At 36.6% G+C, this 24,743-nt stretch overlaps 1 protein-coding gene across 2 annotated transcripts in view; it reads right to left on the bottom strand.

The window, feature by feature from the left end:
- Positions 1 to 9,107: 9,107 nt before the first annotated feature.
- Positions 9,108 to 24,743, bottom strand: part of Pfas (phosphoribosylformylglycinamidine synthase) — a 68,870-nt gene continuing 53,234 nt past the window's right edge. For both annotated transcript variants that reach the window (XM_083143891.1, XM_083143884.1), the window contains exons 16-24: positions 21,523 to 21,703; positions 19,170 to 19,415; positions 17,790 to 18,055; positions 16,234 to 16,450; positions 15,310 to 15,486; positions 12,843 to 13,004; positions 11,933 to 12,100; positions 10,960 to 11,088; positions 9,108 to 9,875 (exon numbers count right to left, since the gene is read on the bottom strand). In XM_083143891.1, coding sequence (XP_083000017.1) covers positions 9,688 to 9,875; positions 10,960 to 11,088; positions 11,933 to 12,100; positions 12,843 to 13,004; positions 15,310 to 15,486; positions 16,234 to 16,450; positions 17,790 to 18,055; positions 19,170 to 19,415; positions 21,523 to 21,703 — 1,734 coding nt within the window. In that variant the 3' untranslated portion in view covers positions 9,108 to 9,687. The remainder of the gene's footprint in view (positions 9,876 to 10,959; positions 11,089 to 11,932; positions 12,101 to 12,842; positions 13,005 to 15,309; positions 15,487 to 16,233; positions 16,451 to 17,789; positions 18,056 to 19,169; positions 19,416 to 21,522; positions 21,704 to 24,743) is intronic.

Here is a 24,743-nt window from a genome sequence, read left to right as displayed (position 1 = left end):
TTTGCAGGAAGGCCCAAAATTTGTAGATCCAGGACCGACTATATGTATAACTTATATATTGTTTTCAATCCTCCCTGGATTTTAGTTTGACTTGTGCTGTTGTAGCGCAAGGACGTGAAGTGAAAAACAATTACTTAAATAGTGTGCTATGTAGTTGTATTTAATTGTTTATTTCATTGCACTGTTAAAAAATAGAACTCGAGATTGTAAAAGTTTTATTCAGTAAATTCAAAGTTACAGAAGATAAGCTACATTTTGCTTTTGTATAAGAATAATTTAAGATTTCTGATCTTATTTTATCCATGTTGATGGGGTATAAGATAAGGGGTGTGCTGCGAGGCACACCCAGCTTGCAACAAATGCCAAAACTAAATGCTAAGAGCTCTAAACCTGCCCTCATGACCTAACTACAGATTAGGGGTGAGCCGATACTACTTTGAACCGATGCCGATACTCTCACCGATACAATGCCGATACTCTCACCGATACAATGCCGATACTGATACTTGTATAATTCCAATTTAAAATAACAAAGGTTATATTATATATATTATATGTGTGTGTGTAATTATTATTATTACATTTTATACATATGCATTTCTGACGAGGGGAGATGCATAAATTAACCCACCAAACGATGCTCTGTTGCAACAATGCATCTCAACTTTAATTTTTTTTGAAGTGACAATCGATCAGATGTTTCAAATATTAGAGAAATATTAAGTGAAGCTAAGAGAAAGGCAATCGTGTACATAGGCGCCGACTCCATGGGGCTTAGGGGGTCTCGAGCCCCCCTAATGTTAACGATGTGGGGGCAGAGCCCCCAAATAATTTTGCTTAAGAGGATCTAATGTATTATTTTGCTTCTCTTGTAAAGTTTACTCTGAATTGTGCAACATGAACTTAACTTTAAATACACATTTGAAATGTTCTAGACCATCAACTTTGGGGGGCTGAGACCGCTAAACCATCAACTTTGGGGGGGGGGGGGGGGGCTATGACCAGAGACAGCAAAACACACGACTTATTACTATATACTAAGTATGTAATTATGAGTATTGTTAAAAGTTTTACTAAAAAGAGTTTCAAAAGACGATGTGCGTGAACTAGGGTAGTTGGGGCTACAAATGGCTCTCACATGACATTCAGAACGAGTTCATTGATATAATAGGGAGATCTGTTTTGCGCTCCGTGGTAGCAGATATTAAAAGTCGGGAATATTTTGCTATTATGGTTGACGAAACTTGTGACATATCCATCCATGGACAATTAATATTCTGCATTCGAACTGTGAATAAAAATTTTGATATTTTTGAGGAATTCATGGGCTTTTATGAGATTCCGAACACTGAAGCCAAAACTTAAAAAAGGGAGAGAGTGAGTCATTCATTAATTTATTTCAGTGATCAGAGCCCCCCCAATAATTTTGGCAAGTCGGCGCCCCTGACCGTGTGGTCGTCGTCCTTCTCTCCCCCAATGTTGAAAGATGAGATCATGCCTCTTCAGTCTCCTCTAAAACTCCTCTGAAACACAGTCAGGACAAATAAAAGTCTAAAGTTGGAAAGGAAAAGGGGGATTAGCCCAGATATTTAAATTTCCAGGAAAATGCTATGTACTATGTCTGAGACACATCCACCACTTTCATGACTGCGGGACGTTACTAAAGAGAGGGATGTCCGCAAACACCAAAGAAAGTGGAAGGATTGCATCGTTGGCTTTCGGGACTTCATTGGGGTTATTGTTACACAAGACCTCATCTGTACGAACAAAGCCTGGTAGACTTCGAAGAGAACTAAACAGAAGCAGCGAACTCCTATGGGGATAATTTCACGTTACGCTTGGTTTACAAGATACTTGACCGCGAGTCTTATCTGTGAACAGATCTTTGTGTCACTCACTTGCTGTTCCCAGAAACTTGAGTACAGGTTCATTTAACAAATGCACAACTATTTCTCATTTTTTTTCAAAACCAAAGGTAAGTTGGGAAAGGTGAACGAAACTGAAATGGAAAAAGACAATTGGTTTTGGCCGTGACTCGAAAACAATGGTATCAGCTAGTATCAGTGCAAAAATATCAACTGATACTTACCGATACCGATACCCCCAGTATCAGCCGATACCAATACACTGATATCGGTATCGGCTCAGCCCTACTACATATGCATTATTAGACCTAAGCAGAATTGTAGATTAGGTTTGTTAGGTTAGGAGGGCCAAGTTTAGAGCTCTTAGCATTTAGTTCTGGCGTTTGTTACAAGATGGGTGTGCCCCGCACCAGACCTGTATGATTACAATATATTCAAAATGGAAAATTATGTGGCTGTGTTTGAAAGGAGGGCCAGCCATTGTATTTGTTACTAGATTCCTGGACCGAAATTTGATTTGAATGGTCAAACTAAAAGCATATATTCTTGAAGTACATATATACGGTATATGATGTACAGTCACCTTCAATAAAAGTTGGACACCTCGCTTCCCTGCATGTCATTACATGTATTGCCTAAATCTACGTCAATGACAGAACTTGCCATTGAAAATTAAAATCCGCTCATCGCCATAGTTAGGCAACACACACAATACCATACAGGGAAGAGAGTATTTCAGAATCTAGGTGTCCTTACTTCCATATTATGTACTCTGAATCTTTCGTACGCTGTGAGTGATGAGCAATAATGTGAGAAGAAAAAAGGCACAACTGTGTTTCCGTTAGAAATAGATCACGATGAAGCTGTTCAGGGATAAATTTATTGTTACTTTTCCGCACTTACAAATCCTTCTAATCAAATTAGAAAGTGTGATTTTTCAATCTGTCAATACGACGAGATATCTCCTGTAGAACTATCGATTTCATAAAGATTGATCCCTGAGTTTACGCTTCCCTGCTCATGTGTTCAGAAACTAGCAAAATTTACCCCTTCCCTTCTCCCAGGCACATACCTGAGGGAGAGGGGCATGCCCCCTTCACCTATGAAATATGTATGTGAACCTATAAAAACCTACAAAAATAACATTGACGATTTTTCAAATTTTGCAAGAATTTCAATATTGTCCTTGCATAAATGAATGGGTTGTTTCTGGATAAAGCAAGAGTTCAGAAGTCTGCAGTCTCGAATATTTGGTAACCTTAGTTTTATGACGATTGATGCAAGACATTTTTCGAACTGCAGTCGTGATGTGAATATGTCTTGGTTTTTATTAGTTTTGGTTAACTCGCATTCAGACACGTTCTTCATTATAAGAATCATTGCTAATACATATTATTTTATTTTATTTATAAATAATAACAATAAATATATTTTCCATGGCTTTATCACCATCGTCATAAGAAAAAAATAAAGAAATTTGAAAACAATGTCAATTTGCAGAATACAGTACTATGTGAATTTAATTTCATTTATAGTATTTGAATACTTCTCAGAATTAAATGGAAACAATAAGCAATCAATAGGCACCAAGCTGTACGCCATGTGACAGCCAAAAACTGTAAGTGACTGTGTTGCTTCAGAGAGTTGACCTTTTCTCCTTACTTTGGAAGAAATGTTGCAACTCTATTAATTGTACTAATTGTACATATAATATTCCAATAGTATTTCGAATCCTCTTTTTTGCCCCTACATTTTCAGATGTGCCAGCCCCTCCTTTTTTCATTTTCTTTTTATAATCAGATTTACTATGGAAGGGTTTGAAATAATCCACATGCACAACCTACAAATGAGTAGTTCTCCACAATGAAGAAAAATTTCATTGCGCTACAGCAAGTACTTCTTACGTGTTCTATATGAAAAGGAAGATACTGAATTTGAAAAATGAGAATTTGAGATCCCAAATATTTTCTTTTTCTTTACAAACAACAAAAAAACATCATAATCACATTTTTAATTTTAATTACTCCCTCTTTCTTCCACAAATGTATTCCCCACATGATGAGAGAATCTAGTTGCAATTCTAATTTTGGCCCTTGTAGAGGAGAGTAGGGAGAAACATATGAACCTTTGAACCAATCAGATCAGTCAAGTTTCCATGGTGATGAGAAATTCTTATGGTATACTACGTTGCCAAACTTATGCCTGAGAGCAAGTGTTTAGGATCCAACATAGAGGTAAACCTAACAGTCACACCTGGTTAGCAAATGAATGGCTCTCCCTGAACTACACGCGAAGAATGTATGTTGACAGTAGAAGGTGCCATTTGCGACTGGGCAAATGGCATGTGGCAACACCACCTTTAGCAGTTGGAAACTCTCCAAATCTGGAAACTAAAAGTCTTGACTCAGTTTTCTCATCGCACAGCTTTAGTTGTTTGATGCTGCATTGCCAAGTTATAATGTTGCGATACGTAATTACATATCATTGTAATGATATAATGAAAATGCATTTTTTTAGCCCTTTCTGAACGGGACTTAGAATATAGTTTTTCCCTAGACGTATTTTTTTTTCTTCAAAAAATCATAGAAAATATGTTGTTCAGTGTGTTATTATTTACTAATATTTTCTAAAATCTATAACACTTCCTCTTTTTCATTTCATATAAATTTTCTTACATTTACGAATATTTTCTGTAGCAACATTTTGAAAGCAAAAAAAAAAAAAAAAAAAAAACATTGCATAAAAGTCACTGAAAACGTTTTCAAAAAAATAATTCATGAAAATAAGGTAAAAACTTTCTATTAGGATTGAAATCATCACTAACTGAAAAATCGGAAGCAGAATCATCGTAAGAAATTTCCCCATAATGTGGATATAAATTATTAAATTATCTTCAAGTACAATTTAATTCAACATTAGTACAAGTAAAATTCAGCAACGAAGAAAACGTGACATCTAGAGGTTGAAATTTGAAAGAGGTGGTTAAGAGACGTGGTGCAATTATAGCTAGTCTTATTGGACAGAAATTGTATGGCAGGCTCATCCAGAAAGGGTTAAGGAAACAATTCCATTACTTTGAGTACCTTGCTCCTTTTTTCCAAATTCAGAACTGGGTCATTAGTTTGCTAATACAAAACCTGTATTCCAGAGATAAGCCTGCAAGGAATGTCCACTATAGTTAGGGATGTGTCTAGCATTTCTCTTTTCTGGATACATATAGGGTCAATCATATCTGCACTTTTGCTGTAATTTTTTTTAGAGTTAGCCATACTGCTTTTTGCGTGAGCTTAAAATAGTGTGTGCATTTGTCATTGTTTAGTGCATATTTTACCTTCATCACTCATTTTCTTTTTTCCTGTTGCAAGGTAAACATAGTTACACCACTCTCCATTTGCACAAAAGAAGAACAGCAAGCAGTAATTCGTTTTATGTGGTCTGAAGGTGTACAGAGGGTGGCCAAAATCCACCTAAGCTTCCACCGCAATATGCATTGCAATATCGGAAAAATGCTATACCACGGTGAAGTGTGTTCATATGCATTGAGAAGTTTAAAAATTGATGGACAATTGTTAAGGACAGAGGGGTAGAATGCCCATCCACACTCATTATTTATGACAACGCTGAATAAGACAATTAGACTGATTTGGGCAATCCAATGACTAGCGATGAAGTGGAAAGTCATCTGCACATTAGTCATCCATAGTGTGGTGTAGGAATACATGGTCCTTCTTGACAGCTGTCTTTAATGCTAATCAAGGGTTGAATTTTAAAGGGGGTTTGCAACTCATTCCAATTATGTTGAGTATTCAGTGAAAAAGTAAATTAATTAAATTAAATAAAAATAAATTTATTCAGTACAAAATTGCATTTCCAGTGTTAAAGTTTCTAATCGTCAACAAACATGTTACAGATAAATTTACACTATAAGGTAACAAAATATTCAGTGAACAGCTTAGTATTTCAAATGTCGTATTACATAAATATTGAGAAGAGTAACAGGATTTTGAAGTACATATTTTTGTTACATATACAGGGCGAGTCACCTAAAATTACCACCGGAAATATTTCGTGAACAACAATAAATATTGAAAAACTGCTTTCGCAGATATAAAGGTATGTGACGATTTTCAACACAAACTTAGTTCTTTTTAAATGGAAACCCCATTTTATTTTTATCTCATTTGAAAGTATGGAAAAATTAATTAAGAATGGCATTTGTTGCATTGTAATAAGTCAAGTAATTGTAACCTGAAGTTGACGCTTGAAACAAACAATCTCACAAATTGATTCATGTGTCGTAACATGCACATCCACCTTTTGACACCATTCGTGTATCGTAACAAATATGTTACTCTTCTGCATACTATGCGTTGTGTTTAGGAAAGTTGTTATGATCCAACAAATGCGGGTTACAATAAAATGTGTAGTTTGTACAGCTTTGACAAATTTGACAAAATATCTAAAAGGATCTGATACATCTTTCTGAGTTAACAAATATTTGTACATTAAAAAGTATAAATTTTAAACATTCCACCATTAGTTACATACATAAAGATTAGTATGATTAGTATCATTAACATCTTTCTTATTGTCATCCATTCATTTACGTGATAATTTTTAGTACACTGGAACAGTCAACTCTTCTCGTTTGGTCATCATGACAAATCTTTTAAACTTTGCATCTTATACTAGTACATTTTTCTCTTTCTTTCTAATTGATTTATCAATTTTCTCGATTGAAGCAAGGGCGTAACAAAGTACACGGATTAACCATACGTTTTTCAAACTCTGAAAAGGCCGAGATGATACTTATCTATGGCGAGTGTAGGGAAAATGCAGCACAAAGCATCATGGGGCTTGGGGGGGCTCGAGCACCCCCAATGTTAACGATGTGGGGGCAGACCCCCCACCCCCAAATAATTTTGCTTCTCTTGTAAAGTTTACTCTGAAGTGTGCCAGATAAACTTAACTTTAAATACACATTTGAAATGTTCTACACTTTGGGGGGCTCAGACCACTAAACCATCAACTTTGGCAGGGCTATGACCAGAAACAGCAAAACACATGACTTATTACTATATATTAAGTATGTAATTATGAGTATTGTTAAAATTTTTACTAAAAGAGTTTCAAAAGACTATGTGCATGAACTAGGGTAGTGGATGGGACGTTCGGGCTACAAATGGCTCTCACATGACATTCAAAACGAAATCATTGATATATTAGGGAGATCTGTTTTGCGCTCCGTGGTAGCAGATATTAAAAGTCGGGAATATTTTGCTATTATGGTTGACGAAACTTGCAACATATCCATCCGTGGACAATTAATATTCTGCATTCAAACTGTGAATAAAAATTTTGATATTTTTGAGGAATTCATGGGCTTTTATGAAATTCTGAACACTCAGACCAAAACTTAAAAAGGGAGAGTGAGTCATTCATTAATATATTTCAGTGATCAGAGCCCCCAAATAATTTGGACAAGTTGGCACCCCTGCAAAGCATGCAGGCTGTATGCACAACTGTATGCTGTATGCATTTGCACTCGGCTCTGCCGACAGGCATAGTGGGGCGCCTTCACGCTCAACTTCACTTTACAATTACTTGAGAACTACTTGACATATTACAATGCAACAAAAGCCATTCTTAATTAATTTTTCCATACTTTCAAATGAGCTAAAAATAAAATGGGGTTTCCATTTTAAGAAAATAAGTTTGTGTTGGAAATCTTTCTTCCTTACGTAGTTGTACGTATCGTGTACGGTAATTTTATGAGCCCCCACCATACCTTTATATCTGCGAAAGCAGTTTTTCAATATTTTTTGTTGTCACGAAATATTTCCCGTGGTAATTTTAGGTGACTCACTCGGTACATACAAAGGCTGTCGCAGAGAAGGTGAGACAGATTTCTTCCTGGCTTGGCAACACTGCCTATGGTTTCGGCACTAGTCACGTCGTGTAGGATGACTCATTCTGTTTCCGTAGCAAGTTGTCACATGTTGCGAAACCACGTTAGTGAGCAGCTGTGTTGATTTACGTGGAACGTGTTTCGTTTACCCCTCCAGGTTTTTGTGCATAACATTGCTTGTCGCGATGAGTATTCAAGATGAACAGCGACATGCCATAAAATTTTGTTGGCCTTTAGGGAAAAGTGCTGCGGAAACATATGCAATGTTTCAACAGGAATATGCCGATCAAGACAGACTGAGTAGAGCCACAGTATTACCAAGGAGTAATTGAGACTCTGCGCCAGCACGTAGCAAAAAAGAGGCTGCATTTGAAGAACTCCTTTATATTGCACCACGATAACGCACGCCCACATATCGCGCAGGCTTTTCAGGTTTACGCGATGAAGAGAAAAATTGAAATTTTCCCGCATTCAGCATACAGCCCAGACTTTGCACCCTGTAACTTTTGGAACTTTTAAAGGCCGCTTTACGTGGTCGTCATTTCATGACGAACAAAGAAGTGATCACCGCAACGCAAGTTTTCTTCAGTTTGCTACCTGACGACGAATTTTCAAAGACAGTCACAAAGTGGCAGGAGCGTATGGACACTTGCTTAGCTGTCAATGGTGCCTATTTTGAAAAAGATGTACGTCTACTCGATATGGCTGATTCTGAATAAAAAAATTGTGGTTTGTAATGTTTTTTGTTTCATTTTAATGATTCTTGGAGGGGTCCATGTACATGCTTATCTTTTAACTGCTACGCAGTCATGACTTTTTGACCTATTGCGCTCAGTTTGGTCTCAATCGGCAGCTAATAAACCAAATTTTCACCCTAGTACAATTGCTAGCCAATGGAGGTCGCCGTTTTCCTATACAGGAATTAGTCTCACCTTCTCTGTGACAGCCTTTGTATATATATATTCTCAATCCTTGGAATGTTTCTTAACCTTTTCTAGTACTTACACCCTAAATATATGCTAGTCTTAGTCTTGTTACCTGGCAAATGGTGTGTGTTTTTATGCATGGAACTTAGCCTCAGAGGCAGACTGCAAGAATTATTAGTTTTTCATGCTGTCTACAATATAAACTTGATAATATGAATTATTCCGTTGGTAATGTTCACCCTCAGGAAAAGAAATACTGTAGAAGTTATGCCCAGTAGCAAGAAAAGTTTGAGACCACTACAGAGTATATTCTGAAGAGGAGCAGAATCTAAATATTTCTTATGAATGTTTCTCATGTTTGTGTAGAAACTTCTGAATTCATCACATTGAGAGAATCAATGTGTTGGCCTTTAATAAATGCAATAAAACTCTCCTAAATATGTTGATAGAAGTAATGAACAGAATTAGCATGACCCGATTTATGCAAATATTATGAATAATTTTTCATAAATTTGAGACACTTGTGGAATCTGAGAGAGAAACATAAAACACTTTGTATTTTTGTACACTTGTAGTTCATACCAGTAAACCATAATTAAGGTTTTATCTTGAAAACCTTTCACAGATCTTAATGTACACAGTATTGCAGTACCACTTCAGGAAGTGAAAATCGAGGAAAAATATTTATTCCTCAAAATGACTAACAAAAACCTTGATACATACATTACAAAATACAATAAGTCAAACTCTATAGATGCTAATGGAACAACAAAACTTTATACAAAATACTTACTTTCTCTCTTCAATGAACAAAAAAAAAATTAAAAAAAATAAAAGTCACACAAATATTATTGAGCAAAAATATCTCCACCTTCGGCTATAATTATGTGTGTGTTGTTTAAATGCATGTATTATGCATGCAAATGAATGTATCGTGTGCATTTGATTGATAATGTCACATCAGGTCCATCTCAGTTTTGTATATCCATCAGACAGTTTCATTTTCGGTGCACCAGACGTAAGCATTCTGGAACATCCGCATCCAAGGTGACACAGTAAGTTTCTCCTTCCATTCCATGGGCATCCATGGCCACTGCCAAATGAGTGTGCTGCGCTCTGGGTGGGGCATCATGGCCAAGTGACGTCCATCTAGCGAACACATACCAGCAATTCCACCTGTGGAGACAAAAACAATACAAAACCTTCATATACTAATCTATTAAGTATACAAATTCACTTTCTAGTTCTTATGCACAGTGCTTGAAGTGGAAGTTACTAGCTCGGGGTGGGGAGTTTGGTCAAGTTTGGAGATAAGTAGTGAGACACTTTTGTGGGTCAACATGAAGAAAATGTAGTATGTAAAAGAATGCCTATGCAAATTACCCTAGTTGGTGAATGCATTATTAAAACTTTCTTAACTGGAGGGATTGCATCCCCATGTTCCCACTTAAAATACACATGTATTTGAACAATCAACATCTCATGTCATTTGAATTTATTATCTTTTTCATAATGGACATGTCCTTAAACACAAAACTGAGGTGGAAGGAACACTACTTTGACGGCTACAGAAAAGAGAGAAAATAACTTTCCACAATTTTACAGAACCAGGTGAGGATTCTAAAATGATTGGAATTTCAATGACCACTACAATATGTCTTGATAGGAAAGTTACCCTTGCTTATTCTAAAAATTGTAGCTACAGAACTTTGTTACCTGCAATTCCTACATATACCTTTTCTATGATTTATATTTTAATTGAAAATATAGAGATCCGACTTATGTAAAATTCTGTGAAGATAAATGAAACTAGGTGCATTTGATAATTTTTGTCATGGTTGATTGAAATTTTAATGTTTATTAAAAATGCCCACTTACTCAGTCAAATCAAAATTAAAATAATAAAAGTCCACATTTCGAAAATTTTCACTTTGAGTAGGCTGATACCAATGAATCAGTGACAGTTTCAGCTGATATCAGAGGTAGTGAAATTGCAAAGTTTGCGTTTAAGTTTAATCATTGATGCCACTCAATACTTTTCTAGTCAGTGTATGCTGACGCTAGCTCAGCCCTCATCTTACCTTTCAACCTGTAATCTTTATGTTCCATTGGTAGGCTGTCCTCCAAATGCTAGAAGTCAGAATACCCCTGGCCATTACATTATGCGCTTGCTACTCATACCATTTACAAAACCAACACCAGATATATGCAGCTTCTCTGAAGCACAGGGTCAGATTTTGAAAACCGTTATTTCACGTACCGATACTTCCATTAGGGTTCATCGGGTAGACTTCTGTAGGCTTTCCATCATCATCCACATAATGAAGCGCCAGGCAATTGTACCTCTTCAGAGTATTGTACACTCCATCATTTTCAAAAGTAAAACGACCTGCAACAAAGAAATGCTTTGTAGTATTTTTATTATCCAATTATAATAATTAATTAATTACATAATCATATAGTGAGAACAAGTTATTACGTTTTCACATAGATTAGATGTAGATGATTATTTTCAGACTGCTCGCATGTATTCTCTCACACACATATATCTAGGCTGTCCGGGAAAAGGCACAAGTCACGAACTGTGATTTTCTGTTTCTTTCATTTAAGTCACAATGAATCAATTAAAGAAAATGTTGTAAGTATAATTTCATATCGGGCATGTGTAAAGATTCTAAACAGTGATGATCAAACTATGTATATCATGTCTGTAATATCTTCTATTATAATTGAATTTTTTGACTAAAGCACTTCCCGAACAGACTAGATATGTACATGGATAAGTGAAGAAAAGGCTATTTATGGCCTAAACTCCACCATTAAAAATAAGGCAATAATAATGTATTATTCTGCATTTGGTCTTCCTATCCATTACACGTGGAGAATCTACTAATAGCTTATCTACTAAAATAAAAGTTACATGTAAAGTTTACAAACAAGTCTTGATATGACAGACAAAAGAATATATAGATAGAACGAAGCTTACATATAAAACAGTACACATATATCCCAAATATTCAAACAGTAACAGAATAGCCAAACTTTTTTTCTTTAATGTCAATGTAAGAGTGAATGAGTGAGGTACATAGCTTCAAGTTACATTTGCTAGCCAACAAAAGTGTTGGAATAAGTAAAAGTACTAGACATTGAATGTCACTGCAAGAAATTCATGTTTCGTAACAGTCTTTTGTAGTTATAAATTAGCTTGGACTGCAGCAATATTTACCACTCACCTTCTCCATGTGCAATCCAAACTCCCACAAGGCTTCCTTCCATTCCCTTGAGCATAATTGATGGAGTTCTCTCTATGCGAACTGTACTGAAACGGCATTCGAATCTTTCAGAGGCATTGTGATCCAGGATTATTTCAGGTATTGGTCCTTCAGCTTCAAAAGAAACATCTGCAAGAAATCCATGGAGAAAATGTCACTTTAACATAACTCCCTTCATTCCACTAGATTACTACAACAAGCACTCTTTTCCTTAAATGAACTTCAAGATGCCCTAACGACTAAGCTACCGTGGCTGTATAAGAGTATAAGAACTCCAAAATTTCAGGGTTGACCAAGCATCATGAGGACAATTGGGCAAGCAAAAGCAACAGTAGCAGACTCGAAAACTGGTTGTTATTCAAAGGGACGTTGCACCATACAGTTTAGTAGTTAGTACAGTGCATGTTTTAATGAAGACTTTTCACCAGAACTCCCCAGGTGGTAAGATTATATAAGTATTATCCAACCTCCAATCACTTGGTATCTGGTGGCAACTCTGGGGGGTATGGGAAGCTGGAGCATGGTGCTGATCACATCAACTCCACTATGACTGACACTGCTGAAAAATTATGTCCGACCTTGAATATTTGGAGAACAAATATATATGCCCTTCTGCATTTCTTTGACTGTTAGCTAATTCTTGATCTGCAAATAGATAAATCATTTGTATGCTGAGATCAATGTAAAGCTTTACTAGCTATACATCCATAAAAAAAAAAAAACTTGTTAGTTACCATATCTATAACATTAATGAACAGCAGCATAGAAATGTTCATTGATACGATTCACAGTGTATATCAATGTTAAAACATATACCTGCCAAAAAATTATTAATTTTCAAACACATTTAGTTGACTCCAGTTATAATTACCTTTGCCTGTGCCAATCCATCCCAAAAGACTCATAAGTTGGCAGCCATTGCAGACACCTAAACTGAAAGTGTCAGGCCTTGCAGCAAAATTCTGGAACTGGTGTTTTAACACTGGATGGAAGAGCAGGCTGGCTGCCCACCCCTTAGCTGATCCAAGTACATCTGTGAAGTGGAAAAATGAGATAAGGCATGTGAAATCTATGTTTGTCAAGAGAAACTGAAAAAAAAAAGTGCAAATGGGACTAAAATACATGAATTACAGCTCCAGATAAAAAAAATATTTGTCATATTATTGCATTCAATCTTTAAAGAATACAGAATATCAATATCAGAATTTCAAATAACTGAATTTTGTGAACTACTAACAACTTCCTCATGAAGAACTTTGGTTAGTAGGTCAAGACAGACATTCTCAACATAAAAATTATCTTTGGTCATCAAATAAATTAAATGAATTGCTACAAAATCCTTTGTACAAATTGTTTAATGTTGGCAATGTTTCAACATATACATAGAGTTTTTGTTGAATAAATTTACTTAGGATTCTGTAGCAATTACTTTCAGTTATTTAGCCAGATGGTGGCTGAACGCATTAAGTAGCTGACTTTCGATCTCACCACCGAAGTTCCTTGATTCAAATTCCAGCCTGAGTATGATTTCACAATCTTTTTACAAGGAGAGAAAAAATATAGTACTAGTGCTTCTATTTCTCTGTACTAAGACTCAACTATAAGAGTAACAAAATATACAAAATCATATCTACTCATGGGGTTCCGTGTAGACTAGAGTTGAGCAGATATGGTTCTTTTTTACTGATACCACAAAAGTACAAACATAAAATTTACTGACGACAATTTTATGTGACATAACATTGTAAATGTTCCATGAAGAATCTGAATTATTATCCTTCTTCTTAATTATATATGCAACAAGACAACTATAATAGGTTTCGCCCTAGATAAAGGAACTGGAGATTTTGACATTTACTAAGTTTATAGAAATATTGGATCATTAAAATTACGAGGTGCATGTCAAAAAAAAAGGGCCGATATTTTTTAGAAAAGAAGAAAATGATAAGAGAAGAAATTTATTGTAATTGATAAACAAGTACATTCCTTGGCTATTTTTCGACATAGTCACCATTAACCTCCAGACATTTCTGATAGCGTGGCACAAGCTTCCGTATACCCTCTGCGTAAAAATCTGCCGCCTGAGAGTGCAGCCAGTCCAGAACTGATGTCTTGAGCACATCACTGTCGTTGAAACACTTCGATGCAAGCCACTTTTTCAGGTGAAGAAAAAGAAAGAAATCGCTGGGGGCAAGGGCAGGGCTGTAAGGGGGATGATTGAATAGTTCCCATCAAAATCTTTCAATTGTCTCAACAGTACGAGCAGCTGTGTGTGGGCGGGCGTTGTCATGGATCAGAAAAATTCCAGAGCGTAGCATTCCTCCCCGCCGATTTTGGATGGCACGTCGCAGATTATTCAGTGTTTCGCCTCTGCTGTAATTGTTCGTCCTGGTTCCAAGAATTCCACAAAAATCACACCCTTTTGGTCCCAAAACACGGATGACATGATTTTGTGAACTGATGGTGTTTGTTTGAATTTCTTCGCTTTAGGAGAACGAAAGTGCCGCCATTGCATTGACTGCTGCTTCAGACTCCCCAGTGGCGTACGATATCCACATTTCATCCCCCATCACTATGTGCGAAAAGAGGTCATCCCCATCTTTCCCCCAGCGGTCCAAAAAATCATGTCCTTCTTTGCTCTTTGTGAGCATCTGTCAGCATTTTTGGTACCCACCTCGCACACAGTTTGTGATACCCCAGGTTGTCAGTCATAATTCGATGCACTGTGTTCGAAGACGCTTCTGGAAACTCTTTGGCGAGTTCAGATATTGTGAACCAGCGATTGGGACGCACTTTCTCGTTAACACGTTCCACCAGTCGTCCATCTGAACACTAGGCCTTCCGCTACGCTCATCGTCATGGACATTTGAACGCCCTTCCCGAAACTCTCTGCACCATTGCCTGACCTTCCCTTCACTCATCACTGTCAGTCCATAAATGATACACAATTCCCGATGGATGTCAGCTACATTCTGTGTTTTGGCGTTCAGAAATCATATGACAGATCTCACTTCACATTTGGCGGGATTTTTTATTACGGCAGCCATTTCACCTTCTGCTACTTGCACATACGTAACCCCACTCTGACGATTCTATCTCTGTTGCAAGCACAGAATACGAGGGCATGCTCCTGCACATGCTCAACTTCATCAGTGTTGCCAACCCTGTGTAAAAAAATATCGGCCCTTTTTTTTTACATGTATTTTACAGTAATATTGATAGAGTACAGAGTAATCTGTACCATCTGTAGTGCACACTTTTATTAATGCAAATACTATTTTTGTTTAAACATCCTTGCAGTTATCTTTAAGGAACTTAAATAAAAGTAGCAAACTCACCTGCATAACTGAAGCCTCCAGGGAAAATAATGCCACGGAAATTGTCCGCAGTCACTTTCTTGTTCATTAAGTCTTCCATTGAGACATCCCACACCTCGAAGCCAGCCATGTGCAGAGAAGCTGCCATTTCTCTGTCTCCGTTGATGCCCTCCTCCCGGATCACAGCAACACGTGGAGCTGCATCAAGGGGAAAAATTAACAGAGGTTAGATACAGTAGCAGTAATGCACATGAAACTGCAAATTGTTTAAACTTGGACATAAATCAATGATCACGAGTAAGTAATGCACACGAAACTGCAAATTGTTTAAACTTGGACATAAATCAATGATCACGAGTGAACAACTTTCACATGCAGAAGATAGGCAGTAAGAAACAATGTTCAGAGATCTTAAGATGAGACACTGAACACATATTACAAAATGAGCCTTGTAAAGTGAAAAGAGTGTAAGTAATAACAATAGTAATACATGAGCTGAGTTCTCAGAATTGAATTAGGGCTGAGATTCCACTTTGAACTGATACCAATGACAATACTCTTACCTATTACCAATATTTCAATATTTTAAGATTTAAAATTCCCCAAACATGAATAAATTAAAAGCTTGTTGAGACTATTAAATACATAAGTTTTCCAATGGAGTTATACCATAGCAATCTGCCAGTTTTGCTTAAACCGTGAAAGTGTCCCCGTGAACTTGAGAGGCATGTGGACTCCACAAGACACCTGGACTCCAGAAAGTATTGACTGGTGTCAGCGACCAAATTCCAATCAACACTTTCCAATACAGATTGGCTCAGACCTAGTCAGACAATCATTTGTGAAATGTTGGACAAGTGTAATGTTTTTCAGAGCTGTGTGTGTGTCAGACGATAAAATAAAATAAAAAATTCACGATTTAAAACACTTCTGAACTTTACTTACCTCTTGATAATGTCTTTTTTGGGCTTGGTGCTTTGTATGGATCAAAGGTTAACCTGTACGTTGGGCCCTTTCGAGATGGATACTTCTCGTACTCTTCACGTACACTATCAGGATTTGCCTGTCTTTGTTCAAATTTATAACTTGTCTCTTCCCACATGTAGAACAGGTCAATAAGTTTCTCCTCAATAACCAGGGTTCCATTGACAGATACTTTTACCTATAAAAATACAATTTAAAAGAATTAAGTTGCATCAAAAACACTATCACATTCCTCTCACCAGTAAATTCCTACGTATCTTAACTGGATACGAGACTTTAAGACTTTATATACAAGATTCATGATTTTGTATAAAGCATTCTTAAATATTGCATGAAAACCTCTGTACCCATGTTGCTTGTTGTTAAACTTATTTGGAACCTATAATTCCAAATGCTCACTGCCTGGGATGGAGACTGTAAGGCATGGATACTTTCTCTCCAATTGTCTGGCATGAGCTTGCTCCTCTTCTGCTTGGTGCTGTTGGGTTGCATCATCTACTAACACATTCACGCCCAGCTCTGGGAGGGGCATTTAAATGTTGCTGCCAATTTGGATTTTCAAGTTGTTTTTTTAACATGGCACCCTGGGGGATGCAAATGGCACTTTTTCGTTGACTTTCTCAGGCAGGCAGATAGGAACCCAACATCTCCGATGACCCAACATTGGTCCTTCAAGAATCCAAACATGTTGGGCCCCCTGGAGTCCTCAGTAAGTTTTCACCCTGGACATACTCTCTGGTACCACAACGAACCTCCCCAAAAGTCCTGTGGTTCACCCATTTTCGTTCACCAATCAACATGTTGGGGGGGGGGGGGAGAGAGAGAAAATGCCAAAAAAAATAAATGAAAAAATGGACACTGCAGCTAAAAGACCATAGTTGTTTACGGGCAAATACAAGCACATACTTTAAAACGACCACGGTAATTTACGAGCGGGAATGTGTTAACTGTGCTCCTGTTGCTTCCAGGAGTTGGATGGTTGGGTGGGATGGAAGTGAAGGTGGGGAGTTACATGGGTCTGTGTGCTTCATTTAAATGTCTGGAATTTTAGGCTGTACCAGATATCAAATGGAGTTGGTTTTCCATTACCTACATTTAGTAGTACATTTGTTGAAGGATGCTTTGGTGCTTTAGGATGCTTTATAGGTTTGGTGCCACTGCTTAATATAACTAACTAAATAAGTTTTAACACATGAAACATGCTTACGTATGCACATACCTTTTCATTTTATTCAATTAATTTCAGTGATCACTGTCAGCATCCACAACGGAACTTGTAGAAGTGTGCTTCGCAGGCTTTCGGTCTGTGGACTACTGCAAGTTAGAATGTGGATGCCGACAGTGGTCACCAAAATTAATCTAATAAAATAAACAGGTATGCAAATATGTAAGCATGTTTTATGTGTATATTTATATCTTATCACATCTAAGGTTACATAACATGAATAAGTAAGTTTCCATGTGGAAATTAAGGCTGGTTATTAAATTTGCAAAGACAAGCCTGAATTTGCACTTACCATGCTCTGAGAACCATATTCAGTAGCTCCACCAATGACATAGAACGGGGCATTAAACTTCTTCAGAGTAGAGAAAATGTATTCCTCGTGCTTCTTCTCTATTTCGAGAACCCATCCCACTTCTTCGGCAAACAGGATGTCCACAGATGACCCTTGCTTGTGGGTAATGTCCACAGTGAAACCACAATGGCCTGCAAATGCCATTTCAAGTAGGCATGTCACCAAACCACCATCACTGATGTCATGTCCTGCTAGGATCCTGCCAGCTGAAATATTTCGACTGAATAATTTATCTTCAAAATGGTAGAGTAAGAAACTATTTGATGTTAAGTAAGCAAGTACTGTATAAATCTTAGAATTAAATACACATTAATTCAATTGCAACTCAAATGGAAAAAGTTAATTTATACTAAGGGCAATTCTATTTAACACACAATAACATAGTTATATTTTTCCATCTGCATTTATTTTAGCCTCATTTCCAACACTGTTAGAGATTTCCCAGGATTAAAACTTGTAAGAGCATCAAACTTTTAGGCAAACATGACTCTTAAAAATCTATTTAAATGTACCAGTGTGAAAATCTGCATACAAGTATTCTTATTTGATTACTATCAAATCACTATTTGATTAAAGGTGATGGCAAAACATAACAGACATGATAACCCATACCATGTGCTATCAATATATTCCAACAACACAAACTTACGATAACAACGATATTTTAATTTCTTATTAGTTGTTAAGAGCAGCTAATGATTGAAAACAAGAGGTGTTACTTTCAAGTTGCAGGCATGAGCAAATGGTATGATACAATATAACATGTAAAATGTAATGTAGATTCTAGAAAATATAAAACAAGTTATATAGGAAGTATTCAATAATGAGAACACGAATTTTCTAAGGAATACATTGCAAAAAATGTAGAAAGATACAAATTATCATGTTTGTCCTTTGATCTTAATTGTTCTTCAGTTCATTGCATTCATCCTATGCAGTTTCTTCCAAATTTTTTACCACCAAACTCGAAATTCCTGGACTAAGGTTCTCCTAGCAGCACAGAAGACCATTTGGGAGCACCCTGTACGCAAAGCTACATTGATTAGCTTAAAATCACTGAGGCTTTAACATGGACGTCAGCAGTCAACTGCACCAGTAGCTGACTGAGTTGAGTGGTCAACTTATGATCCTTCACTGGCATAGGTTCCAAGTTCAAGTTCTGGCAAAAAAAAAACAACTACTTATCACTTGATAGATTAAAACCTGTTCTAGAGGTTGTATTGAAGGAAACAAGCATGAAAGGAGAAAGAAAACAATACTACCTGCAATTGCAAATGAAATAGTGAATCATTGTCTCCAGGAAAAAGAGACTGAGTTTACCTTTCAGCAACTTCTGTGTAGCTGCAAAGGCCTGCTGCAAGAGCAGAGGCTGGTCCACATCAGGAACATCATCTCCCAGCTGCTTGAAACATTGGGCAAGTGATGAGCCTCCAACTCTGTTCTTCCCTCCTGACAAGTCCACAAACAGTAAACTGGTTGCTTTTCCTGAAGAAGGTCCTTTCAGATCAGGCGTCACAACGAGGTTTACATTAGGACAAGGAGCATAGGATGAGACAACAAGCGTACCTGCAATTCAAAACATGGAAATGACAACTGCCTGCTATTTTTTTCGTAGAATTTAATTAAGAACTACATGCACTAAAACTCACACACTATCAAGTTCTAATTTCATTAATTAATTATACTTATACTTTGGATTGCATGCATTATTACAAAGAGCTCTTTTTCCAGCATGTTAGGATGAAAAGACAAGAATTGATGCTTTCACACACAAAACATCTTTTCAATTAAATTTCTAGCACACATTATTACTTTTGTACAAAATTCGAATGTATTAAGCAGCTACCTTCAGGTGAACTGAACAAGAGTGAAGCCACATGATAAGTTTTGTCACTTGTTATCTAGCATACCAGTACTTGACACACAAAACATGAGAAAAAGTTGCATGCAAAAATGAAATTAATTCATTCAAAGTGAAATGTAAATAATGCACTTTGTTTACATATATTTACATGTTATAAAATATTGTTGGCACAAGGAGTAAGTTATGCATTAGGTATTTTAGTGTTTGGCTTCACAATACTTAAACTGCATTAGTCGAATTCAAGGTTAACACTTTTATTCCTTGTTAAAACAAATACATTCATCATCAAAAGTGGTAGAAATGCAATGTTAGCCCTCAGTTGGTATACCTGTTTCAGAGTAAGGCATGTGAGAATGGTGCTCACATGTGAATTTCATATTTTTTTTTTTGCATTTTTTTGAATATCATTTTACAATTATCACATTAAAAATAGTTTATAAATATATATTGCCTAACATAATCACTTACATGTGAAAATTTATCTTATTTATTACATAATAACAAAATGATATTCCTTTATTGCAATATTCTGATTACCTAATGTGCGAGACAATTTATCGTGGAAAAAACAACAATTTTTATAATTTTATTTGGAATTTACTTTTGATGTAAACTAATTTCCACAACATTAGTAACAAATTCAATAATTTATTACATGTTGAGGAGAGAGATGTACATTCTACTTCGTAGTTTCATCCTGCCCAATATATTGAGGGAAAAGAACATGTAAAAATAGGCTCATCTTCGCAAGGAGTTTGAACCGTGTTCCTATCATTTTTGTTTTTCAATAATTCCTCAATAATATTATCATCTGTGCCCTGAGAATCAAACACCCTGTCCAGGCCTTCTCTTTTTGTTATCACTCGGTTCAGCAAGCAATGCTCAGAACTGCTGCTGTTCATTAGTAACGAAAATCAGGTTTCAAAGTTCATTTAGCCAGAAATAATGACAGTAATAAGTCAATTAAGTCAAATAAAATAATTACCGAAGAATCAAAATAGGAAACAGTGACACCACACAAATTCAGTGCACACAGATATAAAATATTTGTTGAAAAAATTGTTACGCGGTTGGTACGTGTGAGTGTGGCGATCACAAAAAAACAGACTGACATCAAAATAACGTGTTTGCGTAGACAGAGAACACTGCCACAACCTATAACTGGTGTCATCTGGCCATAGATATTTCAAAATACAGCTACACAAGACCAGAAAGTGATATCATTATCTGGGCCTGAAATTGTACAATTATATCCAAGGGTGAGTGCGTGCTCGCACGTATACCAACGGATGGTTAAATAACCTAAAGCAGCCAATATAAATACTTTCATTTCATAGTACTCTCTAATAGGGCTGAGACAATACTGATGCCAATGTATTGATATCGGTATCGGAAAATATCGGTTGGAATTTATTTACAGATACCGACCAATACTTTGCCGGCATTTTGATCTTTCATGGGCCCCTCAAAATACTGCACAACACTTTTGCAAAGTTTAATTATCCTGAAAATGATGAATGAAAAATTCAAAGTTTATTTTTATTTTGCAACAGCTTTGTGTGAAAAACTGAATTTAGTTTTTTAAAGCAAAGGTCTTGGTAAATTGATGCATATAATTAGACTGGAATACTTACACACTAATACTAACCAACATTTTGAACAACTTTTGATTATTACAAATTTCAAGCATCAGTGTTGGTATCGCGGGAATTGGTGAGAGTATCAGTATCGGTTCAAAGAGTTATCGGCTCAGCCCTATTCTCTAATTATCAACTTCATCAAAACTACTTGCAACCACTACAAACTCACCAGGTGCCTTCACAGACTTCCCTTCAACTCTTGCAGCCATGCTGAGTGAATCTTTGCCTCCGTCAACTGCAATGCCTAACTGGGACATCACCTCACACATAGCCTGGCATGCATCAAATAGAGCGGCTCCTTCACCAGGAAGCTTCGCAGCCCACATCCAGTTGCCGCTGCACTTCACATCCTGCACAAAATAATAACACATCAAGTCACATTGAACTTAAGCATCAAATAATGCAGCAAATTATTTGTGATATTAATCTATCCTCCATCCACTTATTGTTAGCAGGAATGAATCATGTATACCTGGGGAACAGTTACAGCAATATGGAAAGATCTAAAAATATAATTGAAACACACATATTTTTGTAGATTGTCCACGGAACTTCTACCATTTTATATTAAACAGTAATGTAAAAAATGAACATTTTCTGGTTGTACTTTTTAGTTGTTTCATGGTTTGGCACAAAATGATGTGTCAATGTCCTAGTGTTCTAGTTTTATCCTTTTTAACTAGAAATTATTAACCTGTAATACCATGTGATATTTAACCCAGTGCTTCCTGAAGAAGACCAACGTTTATATGATTGAAATGAATACAAAATGCGCCATAATTAGGTACATTGCTTAAATTTCATTTTTTCTTTCAATTTGGTGGTAACAAGAGTAACAAATGTGGTAACACCAATTATTGTGAAAAAAATAATAAAAATGTTTACAAAGATCAAAGAAAGGCAGCACAACTTTCCTGAGAAGTTATGTAAGTTTCAGTAAGTTAAAATACATTCACTGTGCGCAATAAGCTTTTTTAATGTAGTCAATTCAGTACAATAACCTTGAACATCAGAAAGTTTAGTCACCTATGAAAATATGCAAATCACTGAAATCAATGTTCTCCACATGACAATAGGTATTATTTTGGTGCTGTTTATTTACTTTTGATGCTTTTAACACTTTTATAAAGCTATGTTGATGTCTACTGAAGATCGAGTCTGACTATTATTTGAAACAAGTTTACATACTGAGCATCTGTGCTACCAGAGCTCAGCACACCCCTCCCAAGTGTTTACTGACTCACATGATATGTTAAAAAGTCAACAGTGAAATGGGAGAAGTGATCCTGAGTGGTTGTGCTGATCCTGAGCTTGCCTACAAGTTATTGTGGTGCTGGTGTCCAAATTGTTAAATTGCTGTAACAATGGTAACAAATGCATATCAAATATGGTGAAAAAGGGTAATATAAGACAAGAAGACAGCACCAAGGAATGTGCTTGTAAATAAATTGCATGGTCAGATCGATAAACAACAAAACAAACAAAAATGTCATAATGCAGTGATTGCAGAGCAGTGACATGAAGAGGGAACTGTCAGTTATGAGGATCAACCATGCAGTTGACATCCAAGGAAGACACAAAATGTCAAGGACAACTGTATTGTCATCCTCAGTAAGCATGACAGATGACATTTCGCAGTGAACATGTGTTCAGAAATAAATAAAATGAAAGCAATCTGGGTTTGTTACAAAAGTAAAAAATTATCTGTTTGAGGTTTGATTTTTTTGGTCATTCAGCAGTATGGAAACCATTGTTAAAAGCTGCGTACAAGCATAAAAGGCTAAGCTAAAGTGGGCCAAAGATCATGAAAACTGGACCACTGACCAATGCAAATTAATAATTTTGACACATGAATCCAAATATGTAAATGTTAGTTCCAACATCTGCCAGTATGTTGGATGGCACCTTGAAGAATGAGTTATGGAAGCTTTTTTTATTCCATCAATGAAACATGGAAGAGGGTGTGGGAGGGGTGCTTTGGTAACAATCAGGTAGGCAATTTAGTGTGAGTGGAGGGAATTATGGAGAAGAAACAGTATCATCCAGAGGCATCTCCTGAACGCATGCGTCAATTGTGGGAAAAAGGACAGCTTGCTCTGCGACGACATTAATGAGCATTTCTACATTCTAATTTCTTCATATAGGAGAAGTATTTATTTTACACGAGAGCACTCAACTAAGCTTATATTACATTTCTTGGATCTGAAGTGAAAGAAAGTAATAATTCTTTTCCCACAATTGACGCATGCGTCACTTCAGATCCAAGAAATGTAATATAATCTTAGTTGAGCACTCTCGTGTAAAATAAATACTTCTCCTATATGACGAAATTAGAATGTAGAAATGCTCATTAATGTCGTCGCAGAGCAAGCTGTCCTTTTTCCCACAATTGACGCAATCGCAGCATGCACTGCATGCATTCAGTAGACGCCTCTGGTATCATCATAGGATTTCGTGTAATGCTGCACCATCTGGAACAACAAGATAATGATCCCAAACACACAACTCGCATGTGTAAGCAATATGTCGCAGGAAAGAAAGCTGAAGGAGCATTACAATCTGCAATCTGGCCTCCCCAACCTCCTGATTTGTCTCCCATCAAGATCTTGTGGGAGGAACTTGATAGGAGGACAAAAACAAAGGCCCTAAGCTCTCTAGATGAGATGTGATAATGCCTACTGGAAGCCTGGGGAGGTATAACAACAGGGACGTTGGAAAAACTTAGGAGATTTCAGAGCAAAGCAACAGGCAACAAGCAACAAGTGACACACACTCCTTCAGTACATCAGCAAGTATTCACCTTAAATGCCCTACGAACAGACTGAGGTGACATGATGCATGCTATTGAGAAAACGGTGTACTCAGAGTGACACACTAAGTGACATGATGTACGCTATTGAGAAAATGGTGTACTCGGAGTGACACACCAAGTGACATGATGTACACTATTGAGAAAACGATGTACTCGGTGTGACACACTAGGCAACAGGCAGGCAACATGTGCAGCTTGTCACATCACTTCGGTTTGAAAAGTTGCACTGATTTCTGAGGGTGCCTTTCAACGTGTCAATTGTTGCCTGTTGCTTCAGTCTGAAAGCTCCCTTGGAGCAATAATGCCACACACCTGCAAAGCTGTGATCAAACATTTTGATTATGTTTGCAACTTTTTGTGAAAAATCAGTGTGACCAATATAGTGAAAAGTATAGTTCAGTGAGTAAAATACCCAGATAGTGTTGAAAAATACATATGTACTGTGAAATTTCACAGGTGAATCTAAACGTTCTGAAGCTAGTGTTATTTAAACATTATGCAATCATAAAGGAAGTTAATCACTAAATGAATATAATGAACATAAATATAAAATGTATTATTTGTACTTATTTCCTCAC

Source organism: Lepisma saccharinum, chromosome 1 (assembly GCF_977018435.1).
Source record: "Lepisma saccharinum chromosome 1, izLepSacc3.1, whole genome shotgun sequence".
Lineage (NCBI taxonomy): Eukaryota > Metazoa > Arthropoda > Insecta > Zygentoma > Lepismatidae > Lepisma > Lepisma saccharinum.
This window is presented reverse-complemented; position numbering and strand designations above follow the sequence as displayed.